A 16,360-nucleotide genomic window follows, 5' to 3' on the forward strand; every position below is an offset into this window, starting at 1 on the left:
TCGTTCTTAGAACTACACTGTATTTTTGTACTACACGAACTACATTGTAATTAGAAGCATATCCCAACTTATTTGAGATAATGAGGATGTATTTAACAGTGTTAAATTCCAACACATTGCTTAGGTACCAACATATAATCTTTCCCTTCGAAGTAACCAATATGTTAGATTTACAATAATCAGACGCACAAATACAAAAAAGATAAATACTCCGTAAGGCAACTACGGTTACAAACTATACATAATATATCCTGACCCTAAATGATAATTATATGACATGAATTTCTGATTATGACAACCTGAATGTATCTAATTTTAAGAAAAAAAAAGATACTTGAGTTTAATATGGATAATCTACATTAGAGTATAATTGCAAAGTCAATATACGTAGGTGGTTGTAAAATATATGAAATACATGTATTTTAGTGAACATAAGCATATATTTTTTTCCACGCAAACAAGCAACTCTGTGTACCTATACCAGGAAGATTCAATCTATCTACCATCCAAAACAGTCTTTACTTGTTATAAAGCTATAACAAAAACTTGTTACAAATTGTTATTAAAAATATATATTATGTATTATTTAATTCTAATTATCGGTATTGTTCATAAATGGTTAAAAATATAACAAATTGAGAATCTTGTAGATATATTTGTATTATAGGAGAGGTTGTTGCAATTTTACCACCAACAAAATCCCAAATTTAGTTAGGATTTACTAAAATTGGACGTTGTTTGTAAAATAGACTGTTTTTGTAAAATCGGCAACATCATGCCTTAGGTTGGAGCTATTAAAGTAAAGTGTACTTTGAATCTATGAATTATCGTATAACCAGAGGTAGATTCATGATTAATATAATTAAATAAATGGGCACGCCCAACTTTTGCTATTTTTCCTATAACTAGGAGTAGATTTAGGATTAGTATAATTAAATAAATTGGTACCATTTTTCAAGTTGCTACCTACAATTTTGCTATCTCTACAATTATCTATAAGTTTTAAATGTGTTATTGGCTGAGTAGTTTTTTCCCATACACCCACATAAATTTATTTGTTTTCTTTTTATATATAACTTATTTAGTAAAAGAAAAACAAACAAACCTTGAAGGAATTTAACCCAAGATGTAAGATGGGGCACTCACCCTGTTAATGGAAAAAAACCACAAAGCCATGGGCACCTTTCAAACTTTTTAAGTAACAAAATTTATAAATCATATATGAAAATCATGCATCTAGTCACGAGTTCCAAAAGTCGTAGACTAAGTCCACGAGTTCCTTCCTTTGATGTGACGATTAGGGTGGAATGTGAGTTATGTTAGGTGGTTCATCATTTCCACATCTATTTTTGTCAATATTTTTCACTTTACCTTATTTTTGTCATTTATTTATAGTTTCACGTTACTTTTAGAATAAATTTGATCACGACTTTCTTTTTGTCATTTTTTTAAACAACTATATTATTTTTAGAGTTAACCCTCCATGTCAACATTAACTAACAAAAACAATGGAATTGAGATAACTATCTCAAATATTAAAATTTCCTTACTTTAGGAAAACTTACACAACTGATCATTACACCAATTTCCATTAACCAAATAATAGACAACTTCTAGAAAGCTTGTTGAATGAAAAATTATTTACCCGCGATAACACTAGGCGATGCGATAAGCGATAGAACTAAGCTATGTGAATGATAGTCTTAAGAGTCATTCGCGATATAGTTTTCAATTATGTGATATTGATCATAACTATGCGATAATACTAACTATGTGAAATGCTAGAATATCTCATCTCACATGTTGACATCTTAGACAAGATGGACAAGCGAGATGAGATGAAATGAATGATATGCTTTTTATCGCATAATTAAATAATCACACGTTTTATTACCATAATTAAAGAATCAAACGTTTTAATGTTGTAGTAATCTTTCCATAACTACAAATGTTTTTAAAATTAATTTCCAACGTCTCTATTTATTTTCTCACACTGTATAAACACCTCTACCTCTTTATCCCTCTTTATCTTGGGTGTGAGAAAAATAAGCAAAAACTCTCTTTCAAATTTTCTTTATGTAAATTTTTCGAGCAAACAAAGTGTTCATTTGAGTGTTGAGATTTTGATTAGTTGGGATGCAAAACTAATTGAAGAACAAAACTATTTTATCCTTAATACGACGAGGCAATAACAATCTATTTGCACAAAGGAGCAAAGTCGTGAAACATATTAAAAAGAGCAAGGTCTGCGACTCAGCCATGATATTCTAACTTTTTTTCTATTTTGTAGAAAGCATTATTTTTTACTAGGCAAGTTAACAAATACACGAATTAATCATTAGGCATTTGGACTAGTAGGTGTTTTGACATGTTCACAAGCTAAATAAAGAAGGCGTTCTGACTAAGCAAAATACCTACACACTAGGGGTGAAATCGAATTGGGTTGGATTGAAAAACATTTTCAACCCAACTCATATTTTTGAATTATTTGGTTTAGCAACGTGAGTAACCCGAATCTAGTTTCTAACCCAACCCAATCCAATCCAACCCATGGTTATAAAAAAGTGATTCCATTATGAATTGGGTTGGGTTGGATTTAGAGTTGTATAGTTTTTTTTTTCCTTCTGTTTTTAGTTTATAATGGTTATAAAAGTTGAAACGGTTACATTTAAATTTGAAAGCCACCTAATTCAAAATTTCATATAGCAGGTAACTTCTCCTCCATGCAAACACATGCATGATATCTATAACTCTTCCACCACCCATAAAAAAGAGTACCTCAATGATCCCAAACCACCCATCCAATTGGGCCACAGCCCAACAAAACCCAAAGCCCAACATTGGCAATGGTTCAAAACCCATATTTTCAATTTCATCCCTCTAAATCTCTCAATTAACACATAACCCACCCTCCACCATCCATTTTTCCCGTCATCTTCCACCGCCGTCACACCATGCTCAGCAAATTTCTCCGCCCGATTCTCTCATCTTGCCGCAGACCTCATCTCTTTTCATCACCATTTCAATCACTTCTCAACCCCATTCTTCCATCCCATCTCCACCACCGTTTTCTCTGCTCCCTGTCCCCACCTTCATCCGCTCTTCTTCCTCCTCAAAACTCCGACAACCTCAATCTCCCTATCCCAAAAGTTCGAACCCAAACTCCTCTCGAGAAGCAATTCGAATCATGGGTTCAGAAGCTCAAGCCCGGTTTCTCCCCTTCCGACGTCAACGAGGCTCTACAAGCCCAATCCGACCCCGATCTCGCCCTCGACCTTTTCCGGTGGACGGCGCAGCAGCGCGGCTACAAACACAACCATTTAACCTATCTAACAATCATTAAGATCCTAATTTACCGCCGGAGATGCCACCTCGCTGAAACCCTAGTTGAAGAGGTAATTGCTGGTGCTTGTGAAATGAGTGTGCCGCTTTACAATTCCGTGATTAGGTTCTGCTGTGCCCGGAAATGTCGGTTTAATCGAGCTTTTGATGTGTACAAAAAGATGTGGAAATCTGATGACTGTAAACCCACGCTTGAAACTTATGCAATGCTGTTCAATTCACTGCTTAGGAGGTTCAATAAGTTGAGTGTTTCTTATGTTTATTTACATTCGGTTCGTTCGTTAACGAAGCAAATGAAATCGTCGGGTGTGATTCCCGATACTTTTGTGTTGAACATGATCATTAAAGCATATTCTAAGTGTCTTGAAGTTGATGAAGCGATTCGGGTTTTTCGAGAAATGGGGTTGTATGCTTGCCAACCGAATTCGTATACTTATGGCTACATTGCAAAAGGGTTGTGTGAGAAAGGACGAGTTGAACAAGGGTTGGAATTTTACAAGGAAATGAGAGTTAGAGGCTTGATTCCTAGCAGCAGTACTTATATGATTTTGATTTGTAGTCTAGCAATGGAACGCAGATTTGAGGAAGCTATTGAGATTTGTTTTGATATGTTGTGTAATTCCATGGCACCGGATTTGCTTACTTACAGAACCTTGTTAGAAGGATTATGTCGGGAAGGACGGGATAGTGAAGCATTTGATTTGCTTGATGAATTGAGGAAGAGGGATAAACTGATGAATGAGAAAACATTCAAGACTCTATTAAATGGACTGCACACTGTTGGTAGAGATTAGTTTATGAGGATTGTCCTCAGCATATTCCATTGAATTTCTTTGCTTGGTTCTATGCATGTTAACCATTTAGGATTAGATCTTGAGTAAGTCTTCTGAATACTGGAATGAATTTTGTTACTGAACCTTTAAGATTTCACTATCTATTTAGCTTGATTAGAAGTGAAATGTTGAAGAGAGGATTCCATTATTCTGACTTCTTGTGGTTCTAGCTCAAATGGACTACGCGTTAAATTGACTGGTTATGGATGCTTGTAGAACCCTCAAGCTCTAGTAGGTGGAGGTTTGGTAATGGAAGGCTCACACCCTACACTGCTGCAACTCTTGGGCGTTTGGATTATGCGTGCTTTCTTCTGAACTGAATCAATCGACATTCGGAATCCAAAAGAAGCAAGAAGCCACTGGGAAAGCGTTATAGGGACATCAATTTTGATTCTGTGCTCTTGTTATTACGAAGTATTGGATTTGATGTATGGTGGTGCATGTACAACCAAATTCTCACATTGGATCTTTGGTGTTTTGCAGCGTCTTTAGAGTAAGGAAGGGCAGGATCTAAGGTGGAAGTAGAGCGCCTTTTAATACCAGTGCGAGCACGGTTTGAGGCAGCCGAAGATGGGTTTCTTCAAGAAAAGATTTCCTGAACGGGGAGGTAGCTACAGCGTAACCATTTTAGATCATCTTCAAGGAATAAGGCCTCCATTGTTATTGCCTGGTTTTCACCAACCATCTTAATAATGGTAAGAGAGATTTAGAGAAAGGACCTAAATCTAGATGAAATTTTAAGGATAATTATAACTTATCTATATTATTAATTATATAAGATTTTTGAAATTTGAATTATATAGGATTTTTTAAATTAAATTCAAATTGTTTCCATAATTAAATTATCTAAATGATAGCTTTTTTATTTATGTTATTAATTAATGTATAGCTTAAATAGTTTATTAATTCAATATAACATAAAATATTTTCTAATATAGAATAATTTAATATAATTGCATATTATTATTTTCATCATTAATGTGTGAAATTTATTCTGATACCGGCGACCACTTTCTCTTTCTCTTCCTTCAATTTTGTTATTTTCTTTCGTGTTGGCTTTCTTCTTCGATTTGTATTTCAAAAAATTGCTTTGTTTTTCTCTTTACATTTCCTATAGAATATATATGGTTAGTCTTTTTTTTCCTTTCGTTTTGTATATTCTTTCTTTTTCTATTTCGTAGCGTATATATGTATATTTAAAATTTGTCATTCCGTTTCGTAGCATATATATTAATCATGTTTTTCTATTTTGTTTAATTTTTTATTATTTAGTTCATTTTACTGTCGTGTTTGACATAGAATTTTTTATAAAACGTCCAAATCATTTGTATATACTATGGTTTACCATTGAATAATAAATTTATATTTTGTGATTTGTAACGTAAATACTAATGCATATATTCAATAATACATATATTTTTCTTTTCATGTTGTTTTTTTTATTACGTATATATATCAATATATACACAGATTATATATTCATTTAATCATTTAATTTTTTTTTCTTATGTTATTGAGTAATTCATTTATGTTTTGTGATTTGTTACATATATAGTCGTGCATATATTCAATAATGTTTTGTGATTTTTTCTTACTACGTTTATATTCTACTGTATATATAGTATTTGATCAATTTTTTTAAATTCTTATATATATACTACTGGATAATGCATATGTTTTCTGTGATTTGTTACATATATACTTCATATATTCGATAATACATAAATGATGTTATTTTGAATATACTCAATATAATCTAATATATTTCGACTATTAAATATAAAATTATTACCAACTTTAAATTTTCTTCAATTATTTCGAAAGATCACTGTATCAGTTGATCGTCGATGTTATTTTTTTTATCGCTTATATTCCTCTCAATTTTCTATTATTTGACGTCTTTTGGAAAGAAAATATAATCAATATTCAACATATTTGAAGAAGAATTTTTTTTTTTTTAATTTTCTAAATCGTAACCTATTCATTTTCTTGTCGGTCCATCTTTTATGAACAAATTGATATTAAAATATGAACAAATTAATATATTAAAATATAGATCGTATTATTCAATATATACTATAATCAGATGAAATAAATAAAAATAATGCAAAACAAAAAGAAAGAATGGAGAGAGAGAGATGGAGAGGGAAGATTGAGTATGTTTGCATAGAAGTTTATAAAAGAATTGAAGATTAAGAGAGTTTGATGAGAAGCTTTTTGAATGGGGAGAATATGTTACGTTTGCTTATGTATAATATGTATATAAGATAATACAATGTATATCTTATGTTTAGGGATAGTGTAGTTACAGATGAAATAATAGAAGTTGTATACATGAAGAAACATATTGATGGGAATGTATTTTTTTTGGTATATATGTGAATTATATGGAAGTAAATTATGAAAAATATTTGAAATATGAATATTTGAAATAAAGGTATGAAAGGATGTAATAAAAATCTAAAAAGAAAAAGAAAAACTAGTTCAAATAAGAAAATCTTGCATCTCTATCAGTTATGGCCAAAACGTCTATAATGACCACATCTAACACGTCTCTTGAATTTCATTTTAGATCAAATTCTAATCATTTTAGATCAATCAACTGATGTAGTTATCAAAACTATTGAAAAAAACCATAAAAAAATATAGCAATTTTGGTCATACCTGACAAGAAATAATAGAACCATATGTGACAAAACTTATTTATGACGGTAAATATACAGGTGTATATATCTAGTAAATCATATAACAAAATTATAATATGGAGTGGTATATAATAGTAATGAAACTAATATGCAATTAAAGGAATTGTTTAAAATGCACCGAGAATATGCTACATTTTTGTCCATACATAATAGAAAATGATCAAAAGATATGTGTCACCGTTATTGTAATATTCTATATATGAAATAGTATATATTGTCAAATGATTGGATATTGGATAGCCAAATGATCGTATACCAAAATAGCCAAATCTAAACGTAAAACTAATCTTTAAAAAATTGTTTAAATTTGGGTAGCCAAATAAAAACAATCATGTTCCAAATCTAAAAGATCGTTTTTCAAATCAAAACGATTATTTTTCAAACATAAACTATTGTTTTTCAAATATAAATGATTGTGTTTCAAATATAAACAATCGTGTACAAAAAAAATATTGAAAAAATCATTGAGATTTGGTTAACCAAATTTAAACATTCAAATCGATGGTGTATTAAAAAATTATGAAAAAAGTCATTTAGATTTAGCTACTCAAATTTAAGCGATCAAATCTAAAGGACTGTGAACAAAAATATCTTTAAAAAATCGCAAATATATTATGCACTAGATGCCAATTAATCACATACATTTTTAGTATTTCTCATGGTGAGTGTTTTCCATTTTTGAAATTATTTTATATCGTCTAAATATTTTGTCGATTTGTTATATTTTTAAAAAAACTCGTAAAATATTAGTATTTTAGTCCTTTTTCAAGTGAACGATTACGAATAAAATGTGATTTTCTTTTTCATAAAATTAAGATATGTTTTTATAAAATAGAAAATTATGCGTGTATGAATAAAAATAAGGGTAGATGGTTTTTTTTTTCCAAAAAATATTTTAAATTTAGATAGTTGAAACATTTTTAAATATAATAAAATAAACTAAAATATTTACAAATAATATCAAAATTTTAGATCCTATCAACTATAGAAATGAATAATTTTTATCAATGTCTATCAATATAAATATAGAAGAATATCAGTGTCTATTATTGATAAAATCTAAAATTTTGATATATCTTATAAATATTTTTATCAAATTTGCTATTTTTTACTATTCTTCTCTATATATTTATTTTCAAAAATCTAGAATTAGATAGTATGTATTTTTTTCCAAGAAGATTTTTTTTGGACAAAAAAAATAGGAGCTAAAAATTAGAAAAAAGAGAAAGAAATTAACCTACCTTATAAAAATTGAAAGCAATTTGTAAGCCCTAAAATGTTATTATTTTATTAATAGTTTGTATTTACAGCTTAACTTATTGACCTACATTTATATTTAATAAAATTTAAAAGTGAAAAAAAAAAAAAAACTTATAGAAAACTACTAACTACTTGAAACTCAAGAGCACATGGTCTGTTTTTCTTCTTCATCGTCCTCAACATGTGGGGATCAGTAGGATCAATACCCTTGTAAAATCATTTTAAAAAGAGAGAGAGAGAAATAAAGAAACTGCATTGAAAGTAAAAAATTTATATTCAATCATCATTTAGAGAAACAAATAATAATAATTGCAAAATCTTATGCCATGGATTTGCTTGAGGTGAGATATGGATTTGCATAAATGAAGGGAGTGAGGAAAAAGATGGAGTTCTTGGGAATTCATGCACCGATAAGGATATGGCTGTTGTAATGTTATGGGATGTGAATGGTTCCTACTATTTTCTATTACTAGAAGAACAAAAGCAACTCAAGAATTTGTTTTGGAGAAACACTTTAGGAGCAAAAACCATACCCACTCATCTAAGTAAAATCCTCCATCTTTCATATCTCTTCACACAAACAACATATGTTAGCAGAAGAAATCCAAACCTCAGACAAGGAACACATAAAACTAGGCAATAAACAAAACACCTTAAGAATTGGTCTCTGATTTTTTAGACATATCATCAAACACCTTGCGAGCTTAAATCAAATACTCACCATCTGAAGTCTCTCATTTTTCAAATCCCTTAGGAGCAAAAACCAAATGCCCAGCATCTAAGTAAAATTCCCCATTTTGCACGTAAACACGATAGAGGATAGTAGCAGAAATCCAAACCCAAGGAAGACAAAAAGTAGAGAAAATATCTTTTAAGAAATAACCTCAAATTTTATAGACATATCATCAAACACCTTGTGAGCATAAACCAAATACCCACCATCCGAGTCCCCATTCTTTAAATCTCTTCACACAAAAACACAATATACCAACTCACAGAAATTCAAACCATAGCACAGAAAACAGAAAACAAAAAACAAAAGAACGTCTAGAAAAATTAGCCCCAAGCAGAAGAATAAATTGAAAGAGGCTAAATAAACCAAATACCCACCATCCGAGTCCCCATTCTTTAAATCTCTTCACACAAAAACACAATATTGACCACAGAAATTCAAACCACAACACAGAAAACAGAAAACAAAAAACGTCTAGAAAAATTAGCCCCAAGCAGAAGAATAAATTGAAAGAGGCTAAAAAATTGTTTTTAGTCTGTCAGACCACCTTGTGGCCATCCCAGCAAGTTGAAGCCTGCCAAGAACGATCCTCTACAGTCGCCAGACCAAGATCTGTTGAACCGTTAATCACGCTCTAGCCACAGGGTAGCTATTCATCCACCAGACTTTGGTTCTTGTCTCCCTAGAACTCAAGGACACAGATGTACAACCTATAGAACAGATCCTGTTCAAGTAAGGTCGTGCCCCTTCACCATCATCTTTTCGTTTAAATAGTGCATAGTCTTATCCTATATTTTCAATATGGGACATTCTTATGGTATAGGCACTTGCAATTAGGCCGAAAGAGAGTTCTTTTTCATTATTGTTATTAAATCTAATTCAATTATTAGAATCGTAATTCTCTTGGACTTGAATAAAATGATAAAAAAAAAATGTTATACTAAGAAAAAAAAAAAAGAAAATAAGGGTAAATTTATATCAATTCAACTAATGAATACTTGTGAAGTTACTCTAACTATTAGTTTCAAATTTATATGAAGAATTATTCTCTAAATAATTTAAAATTTTGTTTTATGGAGTATAATTGGAAAGAAGTTATGGAGTGAATTTAATTCAAACAAGCGCATGAGATGTAATTTCAATTTTTTATTAGAACCATACATTTCAATTGATAGAAGTTAGAAAAACTATTAATCAATTCAATTTCGGACAATTGTAAATATAGTTCAAAGTGTTAGATGATAGAATTTGGATATGGATAAACTATATCTTTGATAGGATTTGTGTTCAATCTTAAAATTAATTGACATATATTAGACAATCAACTGATGTTACAGTAAGTCACAAAAACACAAAAATGTTGTAACAATTTTCTTCTTCAAATATATTACATAAATGTTATTAAACGAATCATTAATGTCTTAATTTTTTTACGTCACAATTACAAATGTATGATTTAAATAGTCTAACCGTGCACGAATTAAAAATTAAGTTTGGTTAAATTACGTGGTGGACAAAATATCATATTTAAGAAACCGTATATAATAAAAATAGGAAGAGAAAAACCTAAAGTTGAAATAAAATAATAGTCTCAAACGTAACCAAACACAATTATTATGTTGATATCCACTTTGATAAATGTTTATCTCCAACATGGTGACTACAAATCATTTAGGACTAACACGTTTGTATGCGATTGAATTTGTAATAAAGGAAATAATTCAATTTTGACAAATTCAAACACAAACTCTATTCATTTTCATTTCTATTAAATATTTAAACCAGAAGCTAGTTGGGTAAGAAACTCATCAACATTTCGATCTGAACTTCCACCTTGATTCACCGCCTGTCTTGCTAATGCTCCCCATTTAGCAGCATTTTTTCTAATCTCCTTTCCTCCAACGTTATCATCCATTATCTTCAATATACAATTGGCGATCGTCATTCGTCGCACGATTCCAGTAGGGTCAGGAAAAGCTCTAAGTCCCGTCTTCCAAACATCCATTACAAACTTGGCATTAACAGTTTGATCTGTCCACTGTGGCATTGCAACCATTGGAACGCCAATGGTTAGAGCCTCGAGTGTTGAATTCCAACCGCTATGTGTGACAAAACAACCTATTGATTCATGAGATAAAACTTCTAATTGAAGACACCAAGGAACTATTAGCCCTTTCTCCATTGTTGCCTCTACAAACTTTATTGGAACCTTCGCCACCTCTGGATCCCTTACCTGTCCCAATTCTACCATTAACTTTGTCCTACTTTTATTTATATATACTAAGACAAACAAACACAAATCGATTCACATACGTGAGTTCGATTGATGTACATGTGTGCTAATAACACAATGTTTGCAGGTCTAGGGTAGTTTAAGAAAATTGTTCACAATCACTTTTTTTTCAATCTTTTCATAATAAATAAAAATTATTTGTTATAAAAACAGTTTTTAGATTTAGTTCAAACCTATAATTTGTATCCATTAAATTTTAAAATTTAAAAGAAATTTAATTTTACACTTCACTTTTTCGGGTTTAGGATTTAGGGTTTAGTATGCTCAATCTAAATTGGCTTCCAATCTAATTGTCACACAACATAATTACCATCCTTATTCTTACATCATTTTTCTCAATCCAAATGACCTTAAACAAACAAGAAAGATAAAGTTTTCAAGTACTAAAGGAGAAAATTTTAGCATTATTATGGTACCTACTACCTTTATTGATTATTTAACATGTTATTAGATAATTATTAAATATTTATTGTAGAAATCTTACAATAGTTTTTAGAACGAATATCGACTCATATATTTAAACTAGTAATAATATCAATTTAAACCTAAACTTTAAGTATTGTATTCATTTAACCCTAAACTAATAGTTGCATCAATTCATACCTTAAACTTTCATAAAATAAAAGTCTCAATTTTCATAAGTGTATCCAAGTAAAACACAAAAAGAATTTAAATTGTCACCATATAAATTTAAAGTTTAAATTAAAACATTTGTAAAAATTTAGAGTTTAAATTGATACAATTACTAGTTTAAGTTTAGAGTCTATACAAATTTATTAGTTCAAAATTTAAATTAATATACTTAAAGATAAAAACTACAAAATTAAGAGATAGGATTGAAAGTTTCCCAAAATATTTTAGTGCTTTTAAAATAAATAAAAATAGAAATAGAAATAATAATGAAGTTTGTTTTTTATTAAAAAGGAAAAAAGATTCCCAAGGACAAGCTAAGCCTTGGGAAGGCGAAGAGCGCAACCCTTTTCTTTTGTCTCCTCTCTTTGGGATATATGAGTTGAGGGTAACGATGTGTTTCTGACGGTGGTTTATATTATGTTTCACCAACTTGTAAGGAATTTTATTTGTTTAAACAATTGGATATTTGTAATTGATGATCATTTAATGAATAATAATTTAAAATATATTGATATTTTAAAAAATTTGTAAATATAGCAAAACTATCGTTGATAGACTTGTATGGTCTATCAGTTATCTACCGGTGATAGATTTCTTTCATTAATAGAATTTGATAAATTTGTCTATATCTACAAATTCTTTAAAATGCTCTTATATACTTAATTATTTCAAATCTAATTGCTAAATTTACAACTATCCCTAAACAATTTCCTAAACTCCACCCCATGACCTTCCAAAACTATCCACTTATTTTATTTGAGGAAACATGTAAATTTGTAATGTACTCTTATACTTTAAGTTACCATTTTGGGATATATTTTAAATAACTTTAATAAAAAAATTTAATTAAAATAATTATTTTTAATTATAGTGTGAATGATAAAATATTAAAATTATTTACAAAATATAAAATAAAAACTTAAACAAGATATAGAGATTTGCTATTTTTGAAAATCTTTATATATAGTTTTTTTTTTCTCAAATCAATTCATATAAACTATTTATTTGACAAAAAATTTAACTAGATACAATATTCAATTTTTATCAAAGAAAAATAAAATGTTTATAAGCTTATTAAAAGCTTCCTTAACGTAAAACTAAAAATCTATAAAATCCACGCTTTCAATTATTTAAGTAGGATGAGATGAACCAAAATATTTATAATATAGCAAAATTTTATTATTATCTATATAGTGATATTGTCTATATAAACTGATAAATATAAATATTAGTTTTACCATTTAAAAAATTAGATTATTTTTCTTTCACACCAAACTTCATTTTTAGAAAACTATTATAAAAGATATGACTGAATAAATTTGCATAAGGTTTAGGATAAAGCTTACCACCCACAGGAAGAAACAATTGGTTTGTGCCAAACCCCAAGCCAATTCCTCCATCTGCTCAATGCTCAAAGTTGAAAAACTCCCAAATGCCACGAACACCACCGACGCTTTCTGACGATTGTCGAGCCATTTTCGACAAGCCTCGTCAATGGGTTTGAAGAAGTTGAATCCATACTCCCTATCATCGTGAATTTGCCTATCGGCATACATTGACGGTATGTTTGGTCCGACCGTCTTCATCCTCCATTCCTTCTCCATCCACTCTAACACCTGAACATTGTCCCCAGAAAATGAAAAGATAGAAAAAGGAGATTGAGCCAAGTGAACTAAGTGAGGAAAAGAGAAGACATTTGTAGAAAAAGCTATATATGTTTTACAATTGTTGGTTTGTTTAAAAAAACAAAAAACCAACTTCATGAATTGTTATTTTACCATGCTTACAAACTAATCCTCCACACAATTCAATTCTTAAATTAATCCACCTACGTATTACTATTTATATAGGTTGAGAAATCAATTTTCACCTTTAAAATTAAAACTCAACTAAGATGGTATTTTTGTAAAGACGAAAGATTTTGATTTCAAATTCTTTCTCAAACTGTACTTATCTTTTCAAAAGAGAAATTACCATCAAATGTTACTATTATTACAATTTTAAAAATAGCTTTTACAATTTGAAGTATATTTTGTAATAAAAAGATATGGTTATATTTTCAAAAGAAAACACCCAAAAAAAATTATGACATATTTAAAAAATTTAAAAAAGAACTATATACTTTAAACATTACAAACTTATTCCTAACTTTCATAAATGTTTTGAAAAAGTAGATTAATAGTTTTTTTTTTCTTCAAAATATTGAAGAAAAACAAGTATATAAAATGATGTAGAACAAAAATTTGATTAACCACTTATCCTTTTGTAGTTTAAAAGTTTTGAAAATGTAAAATAGGAAGTAATTAATGCACAAAAAGGAGAAAGAATTAGAGAATAAAATGGAGTCTAAAAGAATATTGGATGTTAGATGTTACAATCAAAACGTTCCATCAAACGTATTTTCACTCTAAATTAAACATATTCTAAAAAGGATATCGAAAATAGAGTGGTATTATTGTAATTTTAAAAATATAATTTTAAAAGAAAAAGAAAAAGGGCAAAAGGAAAGAGATAAATATAAGTTAGGCAGAGAGATAACCTGTTGTTCTTGTTCATAGAAACTATTGCAAAGTAACCAATCGGCTTCCTCAATGTTCCGAAACTGATTAACCACCGTAGCCAAAAACCCCGGACACGATTTCACATCTTTTACAAACGACGGCATTTCCTCCGCCCTCAGTGCCGGCATTCCCCCCATCCTAATCTCCTCCTCCACTCCCAATGGAAGCTTAATTTCCCCTTTGTAAATATGGAAGTAAATGTTGTTGACGCCGCACATCTGTGTGAAATAAACCGCCGTCTTCAGCCCCCATTCCTTCGCCACCTCCAATACCCACGGCATAAATCCGTCATACATCACCGCGTCGATGCGCCGCCCTCCCTCCTCCAGTCGCCTGATCAGATCTCGGACTGTCTCCGACCCGACGCGCTCCAGCCGTTGGTGGTAGTCAGGGACGGAAACGGCGGAGAGAAATCCTCCGTCGTCATGATCGTCGGAGAAGGTCTCCACGGGGAAGGGCGGAGGGTTGTCGGCGGCGGGGCTGTTGTTGTAAAGGTATTTAGTGATTACGAAGGTGACGGCGGCGCCTTTGTGGTGGAGGCGTTTGGAGAATTGTAAAAGAGGATTTATGTGGCCTTGAGCTGGGTATGTTACCACTAGAATATGAACTCTTTTACCATTGTCGACCATTTTACTGTCTCCGTCAGCCATGGAAATGGTCCTCAAGCTTTATTCTTTCCAACGCTCTGGATATTTGATAGTTTATAGGATAAAATGTGGTTTCTCTTTCTTGGTAATAAATACAAACACGTATAATTGACGTGATAACATGGAAAAGATAATCTCAAAGAAAAATAAAAATAAAATGAGTAACATTCACAATGATCAAATAATATATTAATTTATGGTACTCCAAATTTGGCACTACTTTTCTGAGTTTTCTTTGTGTTCTTTAAATTTGAATTTGAAGTTCCGTAGGACACTTGGTGACTATGGAAGTTAGATGGTCTCTTTTTATTTTGTGCATCACCAATAAGACAAACCATTACCAAAAAGAAAAGAAGAAAAAATAACTCAATTATTCAAAAAGGTGTCTACTACTTTTATAAATTTCATATTTCCTCTTGCATCAAACGTTTTTTCACTTCTTTTTATTTTTATTTGCTATTTATTTTTCTTCTTTTCGTATTATTAATTTCTTCTTTAATTACAATATTATGATTATTTAGGTAAATATTTACCAATTTTTCATTTTCTCTTCCACAATTTCTTCCTTCTTCTTCATTTCTCATCTTTGTTTTTCTTCTTGGAATTAGATTTAAATAATATTGCTACATGATCTAATAAACGATCGCGTACCAATATCTAAACAATCGGTTGTCTATTCCAAATAGACAGAGACAGATCACTATCATTAATAAATCGTTTTGATTTGGTACAAAATCATTTAAATTTGATATAAAATCATTTAGACTATGTACAATGGTACAAAATTGTTTAGACTTGATATAAGGGTACAAGATCATATACAACTAGTACAAGATCATTTAGACCGGTGACCGATTAATAGTAGGAATATTTTTGTTATTTCACGTTGTGGATCTTGACCTTTTTCTTTTTTTAAAATTGTTCTATAAGGTATAGTTTTTGTGCTTTGTTTTATTTTTGAAGAACCCTTAAAATATATTAAACTTTTAAAATGCAAAAGAAAAAAATATCTCATTAGTTTTAATGAAAACTACTAATATTTATTTTAAAAATAACTTTCGAAACGTAAAAAAAAAAAAACAAAATCATTACAATATATAGGGATACACAAATGGTTAAAAAGATTGTGGAAAAGTGGTGAAACTCAAACATATTAAGTGAAAGGGGTTTAATTTTTAGCACTAAGGTCCTTTACTTTTTACGTTAGATATCGGAAATAGAGGGTCGTACCTCAGGAAATGGAAGGGTAGAGTCAATTTTAAAATTCACGTGAGATAAGGGTTAGAATTAGGGAAATTACATGGGATAGCATTTTGAGAATATGATATAGCAATTTTAGTACATTGTTTTAGA

The 16,360-nt window shown here is 30.2% G+C and overlaps 2 protein-coding genes and 1 non-coding gene across 3 annotated transcripts; 1 reads left to right on the forward strand and 2 right to left on the reverse strand.

Annotated features, from left to right (window-relative positions):
* The first annotated feature begins 2,878 nt into the window (after positions 1-2,878).
* On the forward strand, positions 2,879-4,973 carry LOC101216572 (pentatricopeptide repeat-containing protein At3g25210, mitochondrial). The gene has a single exon (XM_004144350.3). It carries the CDS (start codon positions 2,955-2,957, stop codon positions 4,134-4,136), a length of 1,182 nt encoding a protein of 393 aa, XP_004144398.1. The 5' UTR covers positions 2,879-2,954; the 3' UTR covers positions 4,137-4,973.
* Positions 4,974-9,405: 4,432 nt separating this feature from the next.
* Positions 9,406-9,615, reverse strand: LOC116402988. Its single transcript, XR_004215719.1, has one exon. It is a non-coding gene; the product is annotated as a small nucleolar RNA U3 (small nucleolar RNA).
* Positions 9,616-10,445: 830 nt separating this feature from the next.
* On the reverse strand, positions 10,446-15,267 carry LOC101216808 (UDP-glycosyltransferase 74G1). Its single transcript, XM_004144351.3, has 3 exons — positions 14,339-15,267; positions 13,146-13,415; positions 10,446-11,106 (listed from the first exon to the last, which is right to left on the reverse strand). The coding sequence occupies exons 1-3, from the start codon at positions 15,008-15,010 to the stop codon at positions 10,642-10,644; spliced, it is 1,407 nt and encodes a 468-aa protein (XP_004144399.1). The 5' UTR covers positions 15,011-15,267; the 3' UTR covers positions 10,446-10,641.
* Positions 15,268-16,360: the final 1,093 nt, after the last annotated feature.

Source organism: Cucumis sativus, chromosome 3 (genome assembly GCF_000004075.3).
Source record: "Cucumis sativus cultivar 9930 chromosome 3, Cucumber_9930_V3, whole genome shotgun sequence".
NCBI classification, from domain to species: Eukaryota; Viridiplantae; Streptophyta; class Magnoliopsida; order Cucurbitales; family Cucurbitaceae; genus Cucumis; species Cucumis sativus.